General features: G+C 34.2%; 2 protein-coding genes across 2 annotated transcripts; one reads left to right on the forward strand and one right to left on the reverse strand.

Annotated features, from left to right (window-relative positions):
* The first annotated feature begins 316 nt into the window (after positions 1-316).
* Positions 317-6824, forward strand: LOC115982497 (AP-1 complex subunit mu-2). The gene is made up of 11 exons (XM_031105108.1): positions 317-868; positions 996-1142; positions 1233-1295; positions 1389-1565; positions 1749-1852; positions 3243-3350; positions 3438-3534; positions 3623-3720; positions 3821-3962; positions 4100-4222; positions 6410-6824. Exons 1-11 carry the CDS (start codon positions 740-742, stop codon positions 6506-6508), a joined length of 1287 nt encoding a protein of 428 aa, XP_030960968.1. The 5' UTR covers positions 317-739; the 3' UTR covers positions 6509-6824.
* Positions 6825-8168: 1344 nt separating this feature from the next.
* Positions 8169-13748, reverse strand: LOC115979000 (L-tryptophan--pyruvate aminotransferase 1). Its single transcript, XM_031100940.1, has 5 exons — positions 13578-13748; positions 13014-13326; positions 10709-10992; positions 8561-8862; positions 8169-8439 (listed from the first exon to the last, which is right to left on the reverse strand). Exons 1-5 carry the CDS (start codon positions 13673-13675, stop codon positions 8237-8239), a joined length of 1200 nt encoding a protein of 399 aa, XP_030956800.1. The 5' UTR covers positions 13676-13748; the 3' UTR covers positions 8169-8236.
* Between the last annotated feature and the right edge of the window lie 5296 nt (positions 13749-19044).

Raw genomic sequence — 19044 nt, forward strand, 5'->3', positions numbered from 1 at the left:
TAAAAATTGATATTTTAATAAAATATAGTGTAATTTTTTTTTAAAAGAATTCAACCTATAATATCTGCTTCTAATGATATTGATAGTTTTTTATCATCAAATCAAAACATCAATCCACGACTGATGATAGCTCTTTATATCAGATCAAGACACCAATCAATTTTTTATGATTGAACTTCAGATCTCTTTATCATCATCTATACAGGGTGTTTTGAAAAATGAGTATCTAAAATAAATTAAAAAAAAAAATTGTTATGTTCTAAAGTAGCTAGCTAAAGCTAAAAACGACGCCGTGTAAAAAGTAGAGTTCTCTTCTAAACGCTGTCGTACGGATAAGAAACTCACATGTCGCTTGCATTGGAAGCGAAACTTAACCAGTTGACACTCTAGACACCAAAAATCGAGCTCCATGTACATTTCTACACAGATTTACACGATGAGAGAAAGAGAGAAAAAAATGAGTAATAGCAACACACAGCTTTCTTCAATTAAATTCTGACAGATTGTTCAAAAAAAAAAAACCGCGTCCAAACATGGTTCAACATCGCAGAGCAACAAGTAGATTGTGCTTCAACCCCACCATTTAGATCTACCTCTCTTCTTCTTCTTCTCAATTAGCTCTGGTAATTAAGCTCCAGATCTCACCTTATATAGCTCTTCGATTTTCTCCAAATCCAAGCGCTAATCTCTCATCAATTTTGATCGGATCCAATCCGATCTGATCCTCGAAAGCCTAAAAATGGCAGGGGCAGTGTCGGCACTGTTTCTCTTAGATATCAAAGGCCGCGTTCTCATTTGGCGTGACTATCGCGGCGATGTCTCCTCCGTTCAGGCCGAGAAATTCTTCGCCAAGCTCATTGAGAAAGAGGTAATTTTACTCATTCTCTTCTTTTCTGTGATTTCAACTTAGCAAAAGTGTTAAACTTAGATTTTCTTAGTTAAATTTGGACTAAGGTTTAGTTGTTGTCTAATTGAGTATTTTGATATGGTATCAGGGTGATCCGGAGACGCAAGATCCGGTTGTGTACGATAATGGTGTAACCTACATGTTTATACAGCACAACAATGTGTTCCTGATGGCGGCGTCGAGGCAGAATTGCAATGCTGCCAGCCTTCTTTTCTTTCTACACCGCTTAGTTGATGTAAGCTTCGATTGTTAATTAGGCACTAATGCATTCGTGTCGCTTGTAACGGATCGAGATTGTTCGTTATGGTTCATTTCTATTTGGCAGGTCTTTAAGCATTATTTTGAAGAGTTAGAAGAGGAATCGCTTCGAGACAACTTTGTTGTAGTGGTAGGAGAAATTTTGTTAATTTCGATTGAATTTGATTGCGCCTTGTGCTTAACTAGATGTGCCTTTATGCTAATTACCTTGTGTTCTTGGCAGTACGAGTTGCTTGATGAGATTATGGACTTTGGTTACCCTCAGTATACAGAAGCGAAGATTCTTAGTGAATTCATCAAGACCGATGCTTATAGGATGGAAGTTACGCAGAGGCCTCCCATGGCCGTAACAAACGCAGTTTCTTGGCGTAGCGAAGGGATACAATACAAGAAGAATGAGGTACTACTAGTTTTACTACAAAATGCTTACAAACTGACATGCCAATGATTGTAATCAGAGACACATCAACCACATTTTAAATAAATTTCTTGATTACTTTTTTGTCATGCGTATGAAATCTTGTAATGATAATGTAGTAAAATTAGTAGTAGTGCTAACATCACTCTTGATATTGTTTGTCAGGTTTTCTTGGATGTGGTGGAGAGTGTTAATATACTTGTCAACAGCAATGGACAAATAATTAGGTCTGACGTTGTTGGAGCACTGAAGATGAGAACTTATTTAAGGTGTGTTATCAATTAAATTTTTGAGATTTGAGTTTCAAGTAGACATTGTAGCTGCTGTTAGTTTCATTCAACTTCATTAATGTTTCAATGGTTTATCTCATAATTTCCTCACCAAATTTGTACCTGAGGATTGACATGCGGAGTGAGTGAATGCAAATATTGCAATATTGCCAGTTTAGGATGCCTTTGCAATAGACAACTCCAATTGTAATGAAATTTTTTTTCTCAAGGTTAATAGTGTAAGGCCTAGTAAATTCTGTTGTTTCTTAAATTTGCATCTAAATGACATTTACATTCTCTTTGTTTATGGTGTTTCAGAGAGTAGAAAACACTAGTCAACAGAAAGCATAATTTGTGGTCGATGGAAAACAATCCCAATAGATTGGAAAACGTTATTTGTGAACATTTCCCACTTTTTAAAAGTGGTTTTGGGACATTAAATACTCAACAAACTACCACAAATAAAATTTATACCATAAAAAACTTTCTCAATGATAGGATTCAAGTGATAGCCCAATGCCAGCAGTTATGACATCCTTTATGGTGTCTCATGTCTAAGTTTTCACCTGCAAACCTTTCTCTTTTCCAACTTAATTATATGTGTAGATTTTGAATTTGGGGTTTATTAATAGTAAATATTTTTCTATTTGGGATCTATTTTTGTGAATGAAAATTTATGTTCTAATAATTATTTGGAATCGCAAAAGATATTAATGATTTTCTGTGCTAGCAAAATGATAATGTTTTGTTGGCTCATTTTTAGGTTTGCAACCAAAAACAGGTAAATGAGTCAAATTTATAAAATAAAAAAAGAGAGTCATTTTCTAGAAATCCGTCGTAACAAATGGGTAAAGATTGTTGTAAAATGCACCAAATTTTTGGGTTAACATGCAAACAAATGGTGCTGATTGGTATGGTAGAATTACCTCATTGGACGTCTAGTCATGGATTCCACATGTTCATTTCCCTGTCTGAATTGTTAGCTTTTAGGACATGCTTTTTTTTTTTTTTTTTTTTAAACAAGTGTGGACTACCTTGTGATCAGATTAACTTATCAGAAAGTCTGACAAAAATGTTTGTACATTCAAGTGATGCACATGCTTGCTTAATGCTTCATCCCTTCAATGGTTCTGTGGGCTTTACATCTAAAGCTTATGCTAGTTGTGATATTTTTTATATATACATCTCCTTTCTCCTTCCTATCCTATAATGTAGGCAATTTAATCCAAGCTTTAAACACTTGGACTAGCACTTGATAGTTTTGTGTAATATTGCTTGCAGAAATATATTTCTTATCTAGCTTTCTCTACATCTGAGCTTGTTACTCATCCTTATGTTCTGGTCAGTTTTAGCAAGATACTATAAATATTCATCAATTTGTCTGTTGCAGTGGCATGCCTGAGTGTAAGCTTGGCCTAAATGATAGAGTATTATTGGAGGCACAAGGTCGTGCAACCAAGGGAAAGGCTATTGATTTGGAAGACATCAAATTTCATCAGTATGTAGCTTAAGTCTTTGGTTAGTATTAAGTGCAAAATTGCTATCATTGCTGCAAGTTCTAAAGTAAATGCCAATTTTGGTCTAGGTGTGTGCGTTTGGCCCGGTTTGAAAATGATCGGACCATATCCTTCATACCGCCTGATGGAGCTTTCGATCTCATGACATATAGACTCAGCACTCAGGTTTACCTTTTACTTTACAAATGCTGTCCTTTCTGTTTTTAGTTGCTTATTCCATGGCATTTGATCAGTTAAATGATTCTGTTGGCAGGTAAAGCCTTTGATTTGGGTGGAAGCTCAAGTTGAAAGGCATTCTAAAAGTCGTATTGAGATTATGGTAAAGGCTCGGAGCCAGTTCAAGGAGCGCAGGTAAGGCTATTGCTTAACATGTCTCTATTTAAGGCTATTGCTCTGAGTGCTTCACAGCCTGATGTTTTTCTTTAATACTAATGAAAATTTAATTGTGCAGCACTGCCACAAATGTTGAGATTGAGTTGCCTGTGCCATCAGACGCTACAAATCCAGATGTTCGTACATCAATGGGGTCTGCATCGTATGCACCTGAAAAGGATGCAATGGTCTGGAAAATAAAATCTTTTCCAGGTGGCAAGGTATGAGTCCACTTTAAAATATCTTTTTCAGCCCAATTTGTGTCATTGATAGCCATGACATGAAGGGGTGATTATGTTGCCCATGATTATTAAAAAAGTTTTTTTGTTAATACTATTTTCAAATATAAATTGTTTAGGAGTATATGTTGAGAGCAGAGTTTCGTCTTCCAAGTATAACAGCAGAAGAGGCAGCTCCTGAGAGAAAAGCTCCTATACGTGTGAAGTTTGAGATACCATATTTTACTGTATCAGGGATACAGGTATGCGTTTACATGGAACATTATTGCATGCTATATATATTCTTTTAAGTAAAGAAATTTTTTATTAGAAATAAAATGAGGGTCCTGTTAAAGGATGCCCTTAGGGCATTTGTTAAAGAGCCATTTTAGGAAAATTTTAATATCACTTTTATGGGAAATATAAAAGGCTGTCAAAAAAGTCAATTGCTTTTTTCTTTTCCTATAAAAAGTTTCTAAAAGTATTCCCTAGACCTATGCCCTTAGGGCATCCTTTAACTTTTCCCATAAAACAAACCTAGTACACCAATGGTGTACTAAGAGAGAAGTACAATCAATTCAAAATAAAATGATCAAACAAATGTAAAGAGAATAACAAGGCAGAGAGAGAAAAGCAGCATTCCAATCCAACAAAGTATGGAGGAAGAAGGCTTTAATGTCTAGGATATTCCGTTCACATCCCTCAAAACTTCTAGAATTTCATTCTTGCCAAAGACACGGCATAATGCAATGTGGCACAGCCTTCCAAAAAGCGATATTTCTATGTTTGTCGAAATACCTCTGCCAAGATGCAAACATATCAATGACTCTCATTGGCATAACCCAATGGAAGCCAAATAAACAAAAGAGTAAAAGCACCAGTCTCCAAAGCTATAGGACAATGAAGGAGCAGGTGATCCAAAGCCTCCCCACATTAGTTGAGGATAGGGAATAGTAATAACCATGCACCTCAAACCCCCGACCCTTGGCAGGTTTCCAGCAAAGTCTATCCATTCCCTCACCCTTAACAAACTTGGAATAGATAAGATCTATAAATGATACTAGTGACTCCAACTCCCAATCTTGGACCAGTCTAGAGAAGTGAACACCCCAATGGCGCACCCTAGTAGAGAGTTGTAAAACATCAGCAATTAAGGACTCTTTAACGTTACTGAAGCTAAATAACTCCGGAAAAGTATTCTTGAGTGGACAATCACCACACAATACGCCATGCCAAAATTTCACTCTAGTGCCATTACCCACCTCAAACTAAAGGTTTTTGGAAAAAGGTCTCCCATTCCTGTCTAATCGATCTCCAAAGACTCACACCATAGGGATCCGAAACAGCTTTGGTGCAACATTCTCTCCATTCATTCCCGTATTTCGTCTCTATAACCTTTCTCCATAGGGATTCCCTTTCCGTCCCACATCTCCAAAGCCATTTCCCTATCAAAGTTTGATTAAATCTTCTCATGTTCCTTATACCTAACCCTCCATAACGAACCGGTTCACAAACCATAGCCCATTTAACCAGTTTGCATGCTATATTATATGGGACAGCTTGATGATGTTCTCTTGTTTATCTTCAGTTATTCATGCTTTTGGTAAATGACATCCCCCCCTCCCTTCCCCCAATCTCTCCTTTCTCAGATTGAGAAGCATACTCTTAACAATGCAATGGTTAAAATCAATCACAGTACTGGTACTTTTCTTTTAGTGGGTACCACTTGATGGTCATCCAGTATTTGTTCGATAAACTATATAAATAATTTTTTGTTGGTAGAATAGCACATGCGACTTCATTAGTTTTAACCTGTTTGTTTTGTAACTAAATTTACATATAGTAAGTTTCAAAGAATCTAGACTCATAGGACTGATGTGATAGTCAAGAAATTGACTGGAAAAGGAAGAATAAGAAAGGAAAAGAAATAACAAGGGGAAAAGAAACTAGTTACACATCCATTTGACTAAAGCTTTTTGCATTTTGACTAAGTTTTTATTATTTAAAAATGAACAAAAATAGCTTTTAAAAAAAAAAAGCTAACTTTTATATTTTTGTTACACATTTTAGTATAAAAGTTACCAAACACTATGTATCTTTTGTCTTATACTTAGCAAAAAGCAAAAGGCTTTTTGTTCTATTGACAAACGGATATTTATGGATCAGACTGAAAAGAGAGTTTTTATTATTATTATTATTGCTAAATTCCATTATCCACAATAATGAACTCGACCACTGTGTTCTTTCTTCATTTCCGTTTTTTGAGTATTGTGTGAATCTGAAATTATATATGTAGTAAGACTCAATATGCCATAGGGACCACCAAAGAGATGAACATTTTTTGGGTTTACTATATATTAAGACTGTTTTTAAATTAGCATGAATCATGACAGATCGAAGCAAGATGAGATTAGTATAAATTACATTACATAAATCTGGTGATTTTGTAGGTTCGATACTTGAAGATTATTGAGAAAAGTGGATACCAAGCTCTTCCATGGGTGCGGTACATAACAATGGCTGGCGAATATGAACTAAGGCTTATATGATGGTTGCTTCACATGTTGTTTCTATCCACCATGTGTATTTCTCCGCGATTTAGTACTCAAATTGGATATATATCAAGGAGCCTTTTGAAAGTCCGTTGCCATGTATTGATGATTATTGAGAATAATCATTTTTGGTTCTCTGGCATTATTTTGGTTGGTTTGTGCATCAGGAATTATTTTGACAGGATTTTTAGTTGGTGGTTGTCCAGAAAGTACATTTTGTTATCCTTTTCTTCTGTTCGGAATAACATAGCATATCTTGTAATTTCAATATTTTCCTGTCATCTTTGTATTCAAATTAGTATTCCTTGAGAAATTTCTTGACCTATGCTATCTGGCTTGTAAATCGTAATCTCATTTTCCCAGATAGCTTTTAATGCCCAATTTAAGTGTCACAAATAAGCCTGCAGCCTGGCCTGGCCTGGCCTGGTCCAGAACTATCGAGGCCTGTGGGTTAGATTGTAGGCTAGTTTCTTTCCCAAAGGGCCGGCCGACTAGTGCAGCCCAAGTGGTTGTGTTAAATTATGAAAGCGTATGAAGAGAGGTCCCAGTGGATACCAAACAGTCCACCACCTAAAAATTACAATTAGTTGAAAAGTTTATGTAATAAGTGATATTTCATTTTTTTTTTTTTTTTTGTTATATAAAGTTATATGATATTTACAAATGGACTTAGAATAATTGACACACGTATGTAATGATATGCAAACACGTCTCAAAGAATACTCAAGTTTTGTGTAATTTTTGTTTTAAGAATATACTAGAACTCAAAGGATTGTAGTTTTTCTTTAGATTGTAGTTAAGAGCATAATTCAGCATAAGCCATGTATTCTTATTTTTTATCTTTAAAAAAAAAAAAATTTCTTGAAGATAATTTAATCTTATTCATCTGAATAAAGATGTATTTTTTTCATTATTTTTTAGTTTTCTTGATTTTTTCCTTAAATAATCAAGTGGCAACTCCAAATTCTAGAAGCCTCAATCTCGGGGGCTTATACTGCTGTACTCACCACATGTTTTCTGTGAGCTTTGGGTTCGTGGGTAGCCATGGGCTATGTGGGCTGAGCCGAACGGGCTGTTGACCAATTAATGGGCCGAGCAGAGAGAAAAACTTTAGTTCTGGTCATGGCCTAGCTCATGGATAATTCTCACTGGGGCCTTTAGTGGGCTTGATAGGTGGGCCGTGGGCTACTCATGAGCTTTTAATGTGTCTTTATTAGGATTTTAATGGACCTGTATTGAGATTATAAAATTTAATATCCTCCCGTCCTTCCTCCATCTCAAAAAATAATTTAATAAAAATTATAATTATGTTAAACATCACAAAACACAAATTGTCAAATTGAACAATTTAGAGGTTTAAATAAGTGTATTGTCAAGAGTCTTGTAACTCAATTGGTTGACATCTTCTAATGTTTTCAACAGAAACATCTAAGATTTATATCTCTCTTCTCTTATTGTAACTATCGAATTATAATATAAAAAATAATAATAAATAAGTATATTGATATTTTTATTATTCTTTTCAAGATAAGAGTAGTTACATTACTGCAAAATGTGTAGATCTCAACTAGATTGGTTACTATGCACATATCTTTCATTAGTAATTCAATAGACAATGACATGTAACACATAGAGTTAGAGCTTAGAGGTTCTTATTATTTATGAAACTCTCTTATAAGAATTTTACAAATTTCATCTCAAACTCCCAGGACTCCAAGATATAAATTAATGTCCATTGCTAATCCCCTTGGTTGCAACCACCAATCGCTCTATAAATTGGTTAAACTCGTCTTCCCTGCTTAACATACTAACCCTAGCAAATATTGGATCGACACCAAAAGCCTTGCCCCCTCTTCCAGCAATCTTTAATCCTCTTAAAAATTCATTACAATCCTCTATGCCTTCTTTGCTCTTCAACCATGCAAAAGCTGTTAGGGAAACAATAAAGTAATTATGTTAGAACATGTTTTTTCCAATATTTTTTTTAAATGAGAGAAATTAAGAAATGGGATATTCCATGCTATAGTTTTGTATTTATTGAACACGTACCTGGCAATGTTTTAGTGAACTCGCCAGTGAAGAGGCAATGCTGTCTTGGATGCTTGGACAAAGTGAAACACTCGCTATGTTTAAGAGCTTCTCTTAATTTCTGCCATCTTTTAGCCATGAGATTTCGAGAAAATTCAAAAAAGTTCTCTGATTCTACAAGCCCATCATTTTCGCAGCCATCACAAAGCACTCCTATGACTTTTACTGCTCTGACCTGTGATTCTTTTGATACACCAATTGAGCTGATTGCTATGTAATCAGTCATCTTTTCAGCAATGTCTTTATCCTTAACAAGAGCCCATCTTCCATACAAAACAAAGGTAAATCATTAGTTTATAATTAGGTTTACAAAACAAAGGCAAAGCTCATGATTGCCTCTCTTGTCTCATTGTTTTAACTATATAATTTGTTATTTTTGTTTATAGGTAGACAATGGAGAAGAGGGGAAGTGGGATTCGAACCACAAACATAAGGTACTACAAAGAATATTATTACCATTAGGCTATAACTTCAACCTCATAAAATTTGTTAATTATATGATAGTTATTAATATATTTTATCAAGATTATATTTGTATAAGGGACTATTTATTTTGCCATTCGAAAAAAAAGAAAGACAGATATAAGATCTTACAAATGGTGTAAATAGAGGATTTTACAAGTAATTGTTAATAATTTTGTAGTTTAGTGGTATTAACTATTAACTGGTCCATGGGCGGTGCCATGAGGGTGGAAAGGGGGCAATTGCTTCACTGACCCTACCCAAAAATCCAAGATACTATTATTTTGTAGTTTCACTATAAGTTAACTATACCGGCTGTTTCACACTAGTTGAAAATTTACATAATGATAATGGAGTAATAAAATTTTTAATACAGTATTAAAGTATTAAACATAGTAAAGTAACTGGTGTAATACAATAACGTATTCCGGTTTTCCAACTAGATACCGGTACTTTCCTTTTTTCGGTAAAATGGAAATATACACCCTAGGCACTAGTAGGAGTGTGCGCGGTTCGGTTGGTGCGGTTTTTTTCCAAATTTATCACCGAACTGATAGAGATCGGTTTTCTCATAATTAGAAACCGATGCACACCACCTAAGGTCAGTTTTCTAACTTATTGCGGTGCGGTTTTTTGCGGTCAGTTTAATCGGTTTGGTCGGTTTAAGATTATTATAAAAAAAAAATTATTCAAGACTTAAAGCAAATACAAACTGTTCAAGACAAATATCAATTCACCAACCTATTCAAGACTTCAAGCAAATACGAACTTTTATTTATTTATTTAGCTGTCAAAGTCAAACTCTAATTTTTTTAGCAATTAACCTGTTCAATGTCCAATAGTTCATCTAAACAAAATGTTGGTGCCGCACCAGTACTTTAGGGAGTAATACAATATAATGATATTAATTGATTTGTCTTCTTTTCTTGAGTGATTTTTTTTTTTGGATATAACTAACAAAATGTTTTCTTTTATATGTCTTTGAATATTCAAAATCTATAAAAGGAAAACAATGGTAGGAAAAACAAAGGTTAACAAAATAGAAGAATAATTACACATATATAAGCTCCAAAATTTGATATTATTTTTATAGAGTTTGTTTGATTATTTTCATTGGCCTATTTTTTTTAATAAAAAATTAATTACAAAGTACAAATGAATCTAGAAAAATTTATGTTTTAAAAAAAACTAAATTTTTGTTTCATTTATGCTAAATCTATAAATAGAACTACACTATTGCTTTACCAAAATAATGGAAATTTAGATAAGTTATACTTAATGTCTATCTAAGAAGCAAAAGCCTTTTCATTTATAAGTAGAATTACGACTTTGAAAAAAAAATTAAAAGGATAAGCTATAATATATGAACATCATTATTTTATTATGAAGTTTCTTGAATTCAAATATCACATAATATTTATGAGAATGACTTAAATTTTTTATGTATATGTCCATTGCAAGTGGTAAATTTTGCCTTCTCTCAAGTCAAATCTTGACTCCGCCAGTGACCTAATATATTTTATAAGGAGAATTGAGGTTTTGATGCTTCTCCGCCACATCTCTTATAATTTTTTAGAAATCTACTTTCTTTGGTCAATTATATTTTTCTACACACTACTCTACATAACCATGGAATAAGATACTAACCCAATGCGGGAACCAGCATGTCCTGTGCATTTGGACAATGTAAAGAGCATAATATCATGATCTGCTGCAGAGGTAATGGCTGTGTATTGTGGCCAGTAGTAAGCAAAGTCATAGATAACCTTTCCTTTATCACCGTTCACCACCGCTTCTCTATGAGTACCATCTGGGTTGTTTGGTGAATTCACCACCTCTATGTAGGGTCCTCCATCCTCGTTAAAGGTATATGCATCACCTGCCCACTTGTATAGCCCCGAGTGTAGGATTTCTATCATTTCAGGATATAACTGCAAGCAATAAGCATTATTATTTAGCAACAAAAATAGTGGGTTCTAGTGGGTTCTAATTAACTTAATTAGTAAAGTTTATTGTTGTCGAAATAGATATATGAAATTCAAACTCTGCCTACATGAAAACTGATTTGTATTTTAGCTTAATGATAAGTGGACACCATAACTTGAAATTTTATTGTATTTAACAACAAATTGATTGAATCTTTTAAAAAAATAGCACCTAAAATATTTAAAGTACATGCATGCATGGATGTAGAATTTGTGGAAAAATTATGTGACTATGCTAGTACCATGGTAATTTCTAGCTAGTTTATCCTAGTAAAAGTACCGAAATATGCAACAAATCTAGTTCAAATTCCTTCTCAAAAAAAAGAAAAAAAAAAAAAGAAGATCTAGTTCAAATTAAACATGATTAGAACCAAATCAACAAGAAATAGATCTAGTTCAAATTCCTTCTCACCAAAAAAAGAAGATCTAGTTCAAATTAAACATGGTTAGAATCAAATCAATAAGAAAGAGATCTAGTTCAAATTCTTTCTCAAAAAAAAGAAAAAAAAGTTATCTAGTTCAAATAAAACATGCTTAGAATCAAATTAATAAGATCCCATTCTTAAGGTGAAATTGATTGAATCTTCCAATTTTTTTTTTGAAAGAAATAGATTGCAACGTAAAATATTTAAATTACATGCATGGATGTAGAATTTGAGGACAAATTATGTGACTATGCTAGTATATCTGTATATGCCATCGTAGTTTCAGTTTTTTTTTTTGTTTTTGTTTGTGGGGGGGGGGGGGGGGGCGGGGGGGTAGCAAATCGTAATTTCCAGTTTATACTAGTAAAAGCACCGAAATATTCAATAAAGATATCTAGTTCAAATTAAACACATGCTTAGATTCAAACAAATGAGATCCAATTCTTAAGGTGAAGAATATGATCCGTATTTGTTTTCCAAACCTTTTACATATTTCGAAATACTTATCTAAGTTATCTTATTAGTTATATTATGGGTTCCAGTTAGCTCAATTGGTAAAGTCTCTGATAGTTATATAAAAGATTTGGGGTTCAATCTCCGCCTAGCTACACCAAAAATTGATTAGTGTCTTGATCTGATGATGAAGAGCTATTATCAGGAGCGGACGCCATAAGTTGAAACTCTTTTAAAAAAAAAAGTCAGCTTATTAGTTTATCCTAATTGCCGTCTAATGCGGCTTGGTCATGTCGAAATTTAAGTTTAGCTACCTCCAATCGATAAGAGGCAGTCTAATTTATTCAGTTGGAATAAACCCAAGAAACATGTTGGTTCTAAATCACACATAAGTTGAAACTTTCTTAAAAAAAAGTCAGCTTATTAGTTTATCCTAATTGCCGTCTAATGCGGCTTGGTCATGTCGAAATTTAAGTTTAGCTACCTCCAATCGATAAAAGGCAGTCTAATTTATTCAGTTGGAATAAACCCAAGAAACATGTTGGTTCTAAATCACACATGCACATGTCCCCATGTTTTGTAATGGTTCTAAACACAAGTACGTGTATATGTTCGCAGCATGTTCCCAACTTTTTGTACGTTCAAGAAACATGTTCTTAGTTCTTGCACAAAAACGATTTATCTATGCTTAAGGGTTGAGTTGGAATTTTAATTATTGTCAACCTTGAGTGAAGTCAAGTTGAGTTTTTTCAACCCATTTATATCCTAATCCGGTCCATCATGTATAAAAGCTTATTTCACTACCCTTGTTTTAATTTATTATTATTTTATTTTGATTGATTTTGGTTTTTGAGAAATAATTTGATGAATTTGGAATACAATTTAAAAATAGTATATGAATTGTCATAATTTACTATTAAAAAAATGTTTAAATAATTAATAAAAGTTCAAATGTTTTACAAGTTGATTTCTACACATATGATAGGTCGATTTAGGTTGAAGAAACCCTCCAACCCGACCTATAACCCGACCCATGCATGCACATTCTAAGTAAAAGGCAAAGGAGAAATTACAATCAGTTAGACTCACCGAATAGTAAGGGGCAGAAGAAACAACACTGACTGGTTCATCAGGTTCAGAAGCAGCAGGAGCAGTGAGAGCATAAAGCAAAGCTTGGAAGAGCTGCGTTGAGCCTGTCCCCAACACAATATGCCTATCGTCTGTTACCGCATTTCCTACCACACCGTGCAATCTCTTGATGGCATCACCCAGTTCTGGCTCCAAAAACCAGCACACATTGTTTTTATCACTGTAATAGCTCATCAAATCACTGCCCCGGATCAACACGTCACACTTGTCACCCATCTTTTGCCAAAACGGCTCAAACACCGTCGGATCGCCACTGTCATAGAAATGTTTTTTAAAAAAAAAAAAAAAAACCCATCATGGTACTTATCAGATATCACTCAATATACCCACCAAAATATTTGTGTCAAATGAGTTGTACTCAATGTCATTGGTACACTACTACTTGAAAAATAGAAAAAGAAAAAAGAGAGAGGTGTGGGACTCTGAATCCAGACTCTCATTCTTGTAGCCTTTAAACTACAAAGCTCTTGTATTGAAATTTGAAAATGGTGATATAGGACTTACGTGTTAAGAGCGAGAACAGAGTTTGAAGAGAGAGTAGTAGTAGTTCTTGTGCCATTAGCCGAGGGCAAGGAGGTTTTGTTAAGAGGAGCGCCAACCATTTTCTCGATTGTAAGAGTTAATGTGTATATACTCTAGGTTTATCTGAGTGTGTAGAGGTAATGTGTGTGCTCCGAGTGTGTAGGGGAAGTTGGATTTATATAGATGAGGATGAGAGGACCTTATTTTTTTTTTTTTTTTTTGGTCTAAGAAAAAACCTATTATTAATTTTGAGGGAAAAAAAAAACCAAGAAATTAGTTGACTAAGTGTCCATTTGAGAACAACTTATTTAGTTGAAGTTGAAATTTTTTTGTTAAAAGTGTAGAAAATAGGTTAAAAAATAAGTTGAATAATATAGTGGGACCCATGAATAGTATAAAAAAACTGTAAGACCCATGAATAGTAGCAAAAATAAGCTAAAAATGTAGATAAGCTGAATTTTTCAGCTTATCCCAAATTAATGCTAAATTTGGAGGATAAAATTTTTTATTTTAATTTATTATCCCCTCTTAATACACCTTATCCACATTTTGTATCTTACCTTAAATTCTACCAAGATCATAAATATCTAATAAATTGTAATTAATGAAGCATAAAGTAGGATAAATGTCTTCCTATAAAGAAAAAAAAAGTAGGATAAATGATAGAAAGCCAGAGATAGATACCAAAATCATACTGTTTTAAAGTTAATCATGGCTACTTTAAAGTCTAGTAAAGACAAAGTTTAGTTACAACCTTACTCAATATATTTTTTATTAGAGGTGAATTTTGACAAATTCACCATTGGAATACATCTTCTTCTTATATCCTCCATGCATGTAAAATTTTATAAAATTAAAGATCAATAGTTATATCATCAATAATTTGTTTAAATTGCAAGTTTTTGTAGTTTAAAATTATGCATAATATATAAGCTTATAAATCATATAGTAAATAATATCCAATTGACACAAAATTTGGCATGTGTATTAAGAGCGTAAAGATTGTTAAGAATATAAAGTGAGAAAGAGAAAAACTGAATAGTTTGTATATTGATGTATATTCTGTGTAAATAACACTGTATAATAGAGAGCCTTAAAAAGATATTTTTAGAATTTCTAATCTAAAAGAAAATCAGTTCACTAAAACTTCTCTCTCTCTCTCTATCTCTCTCTCTCTCTCTCTCTCTCGGCTCAGTGTAGTCGTGGACTGTAGAAGATAAAAACTCACTGCCTTTTGTGAGGTACAACTTCTCTAATCTATGTATCCAGATTGTCGTAGAAGGCTTTGGTTCTCTTCGCAATTAATTTTTCTTCTCTTGGCAGTTTATTCATCATGGATGGATTGATGGAAGAACTTTGGAGAAACTTCAAACTTTCAGAAGAGGAAAAAGGAGTTACAACAGTGGAAGCTTCTGAAGTTGTAGGCTCCAAACAGCAGGCACAGTATAGTATTTTGTTCAAGTTGCAGACCAACAAAGAGTTTAATAAGGAAGTGTTTAAAGCTACTTGTGGTGATCTTTGGCGTCTTAATCAGGGTGTAACCATCAGAGGTGGGGCAAAATCTCTTTATCGCTTTTTTTGGTTCGAAAGATCATTTGATGATAGTAATCGATAAAAGCCCATGGTCCTTTGATAAGAAACTGATTTTGATGAAGCGTTTCCTTGATGATTCCAGCCCAGCCAACGTCACATTTAGCCATTCTCCTTTCTAGATTCGCATTTTCACTATCCCCATAAAAACTATGAACAAGGCTGTTGGAACCCGTATTGGCAATGAAATGGGGGAGCTTATAATGGTGGATGCACCTAAAAGTGGGCTTGCTTGGGGTCCTTTCCTTCAAATCAAAGTAAACATTGATATTACTAAGCCTCTAATGCGAGGGAAGATGATTTAGATTGATGATCTTGAGGCTAGTTGGGTTGCTTTTAAATATGAAAGGCTTCCTATTTTCTGTTATAGGTGCGGTATTCTCGATCATCAAGATAAAGAATGTCCTCAGTTGAAGAAGGGATGTTATTCTGGTTTCAATTTGGGCCATGGCTCCGCTCTTTGGTCCTGAAAGGGAATAGGAAAAAAGATCCAAGGAATTATTCTTCAGATATTCAGGATGATGAGGAAGATGATACTCAGTCACTTGCGGAGGATGATGAGGTTCTTGTTCAATGATGGTATCTTCAAATGGATCTTCTTTTGTCAGTCTTGGTGGTGAACCCAGGGAAACTTGTGCCGTTTGGTACACCCTTAGGAGGAGACAAAGGAGAATTAGTGCAGGAAAAAGATTTGGTTCCTAGTTCCATAGGAGGTTTGAAATCTCAAATGGATCGAGCAACTAAGAATACAAAAGTTTTATCCAATTCAAACTCTGATAAGGGTAACTGTCCTATCCTATCAGATTTGGTTGATCTCAGTTCGGATTCAAATTTGAAGTTGAGGGATAATTTGTATAATTCTCATGAGTCCAAACATTGTGATAAGGCCGAAAATCATGTTATTGAGATAGCTGAGTTATCCTTAACCAATAAGCCCCCACATATCAGTTGTTCGAGTTTGGAGAAAAAAGCTAGGAATTTCAAAATTCCTCTTGAGAAACTGCCCAATATTTATAAGGATATAGAGATGGAATCCTCATCAGATGTTGCTGCTGAGATTCCAAAACCGAAAACTACATCTTTACGTAGTTGGAAGCGGATTATCAGGGATAAGTCAAATTTGAATCCTAAGGATTCATCCACCTATATGCCAGTACCTGCAAAGCGGCTTGTTGGAGCATCTGATCCAGTCACAAACCTTGATATCAGTCACAAACCCTGATTCATGCTAAAACCAAACATCTCAACTTCCTTCCGCAAGAAGTAAGATACAAGAAAATTGCTGAACAAATTTCTGATAAATTGTTGCAATCCAAAATTGATAATTTTCAGAAAATGTTGATTGATGGTGTTTGCTCTGATGTTCCCAATGCTTTTTGGCATAGGAAGAAGCATATTGTTGACTTGCCATATGTTAAAGATTTTGATGAGAAAAACATTCCCACTAAAGCTCGTCCTATTCAAATGAATGCTGAAACTGTTGAATTTTACAAAAAAGAAATCCATGATTTGTTAGAGAAAAAATTGATTAGGAATAGTAAGTCTCCTTGGTCTTGTTCTGCTTTTTATGTCCAGAAAAATGCTGAGATTGAAAGAGGAACCCGTCGATTGGTAATTAACTACAAACCTTTGAATAAGGTTTTGGAGTGGATTAGGTATCCTATTCCCAATAAGAATGACCTTGTCTATAGGTTGAGTGAAGCTGTGATGTTTTCCAAGTTTGACATGAAATCTGGATTTTGGCATATCTAGATTAGTGCAAATGATAGGTACAAAACTGCTTTTATCACTCCTTTTGGACATTATGAGTGGAATGTTATGTCGTTTTGTCTTAAGAATGCCCCTAGTGAGTTTCAAAACATCATGAATGATATTTTCAAGTCCTTCAGTCATTTCACCATTATTTATATTGATGATGTTCTTATTTACTCTAGCTCTATTGATGAACACTGGAAACATTTGTATTCATTTCTGGATACTATCAAAAGAAATGGCCTTGTTGTCTCTACTAAGAAAATCAAATTGTTTCAAACAAAAGTTCATTTCCTTGGCTATGACATCTCTGAAGGACAGATTCGTCCTATTGATAGAGCCATTCAATTTGCTGACAAGTTTCCTGATGTTATTATTGATAAAACTCAACTCCAAAGATTTCTTAGGTCTTTAAACTATATTGCTGATTTCTACAAGGATATGAGGAAACAATGTAAACCCCTGTTTGATCGATTACAAAGTAATCCTCCTCCTTGGTCTAATGTTCATACTTCCCGTGTTAAACAAATCAAGTCTCATGTTAAGACATTGCCTTGTCTTGGTATTCCTACTATTGATGCTTTCAAGATTGTTGAAACCGATGCTTTCGACATTGGTTATGGTGGTATTCTGAAACAAAGAGTTTCCCCAGAGTCACCTAAGCAAATTGTCCGTTTCTATTCTGGAATCTGGAATAATGCACAGTTAAATTATTGTACTATTAAAAAAGAGATTTTATCTATAGTACTATGCATTTCAAAATTTCAAATCGATTTGTTAAACCAAAAGTTTTTGTTACGTATTGATTGTAAAAGTGCTAAATATGTTACTGAAATAGATATTGAAAATATTGCTTCAAAACATATTTTTGCTAGATGGCAAGTTATTTTAAGTGTTTTTTATTTTGATATTGAATATATTACAGGATCTCAAAATGCCATCCCTGATTTCCTTACCAGTGAATTTTTGCAGTGTCACAATGGCAAGTAGACGGTCAAAAAACAAGACACCTGCCACTGCTAATTCTATTGTTAAAAAAGAACTTGTTTCCTCTTTGGACATTGTTAACCGTTTCACTCCCCTAGGTACTATTCCCAAGCCTAATTATTCTTCTATTCTAGCCTCATCCTATGATCCTTATGCTCTAACCACTATTAACCAGCATGTTAAAACTATTTATCCCAAGGTTTCCAATACTTCACAGTATGTTAAAAAACAATTTGTCCAGAATTTGTTTTCTATTGAACCAAATAGGGCTTCCATCACTGATCCCTTTTCACTTGCTACTAGTTACTTCCCTCAAGATTCCATTGGATCCCTGAATATGGTGAAAAAACTGTGCAATATTACTCTGATATTTTGCGCCATGAAAACTCAATCACTATTAAAGCCATCACTGATAAGATCAACACTACCAAGATAATTTATCACAGTGTTTTCCTGAATCATATTTTTTTTGAAGAAATGTGGGGCCCCAACCTTGCCGCCACAAGAAGGTTACCAAAATCTCCTATTCCTTATTCATATCATGATAATAAAATCCCCTATTCCTTATTCATATCATGATTATCTCACTGCCTGGTTCAGATTTATGCTTCACCAGAATGACAACATGACTCATTCATGGTTTGTTAATTTTGATAAAGATTTCAATTCTGATTTCCCCTTCTGGTTCATTCGCTGGTGGGCTCAATTTGGTTCAACTATTGAAATATTCCCCAAGCCATTAATGAATTCTTTTACATATTTCAAAAGTGTGTTCAAAGTTGATTCCTATGGTGCTAAATTTCCTCCTTTACTCCATTTTATTAAGAAATATAAAGTTCCATGGATTCTAAAATGGCAGTATGTTAAGAAGGGTGACAGTCTCACTCATTACTGGTATGTTAAGTGGTGGGATAAGTTTCCCCATACTCGATCCATCATTAACAATGTTACTAGAGATTTCTCTTCCCCAAGTGCTTCTCCAACATTAAGAATCACTATCCCAGTGCAAAAAGCTGAACTGGCTTATGCACCTGCTTCCTCATCTGCTAAAACCGTTAAAGCTCCTGTTAAGCCTAAAAAAAGGGTTCTCTTTTGGATGAAATCCGTAAGGACCCTGATG

The sequence above is a fragment of the Quercus lobata genome, chromosome 3 (assembly GCF_001633185.2).
Source record: "Quercus lobata isolate SW786 chromosome 3, ValleyOak3.0 Primary Assembly, whole genome shotgun sequence".
NCBI classification, from domain to species: Eukaryota; Viridiplantae; Streptophyta; class Magnoliopsida; order Fagales; family Fagaceae; genus Quercus; species Quercus lobata.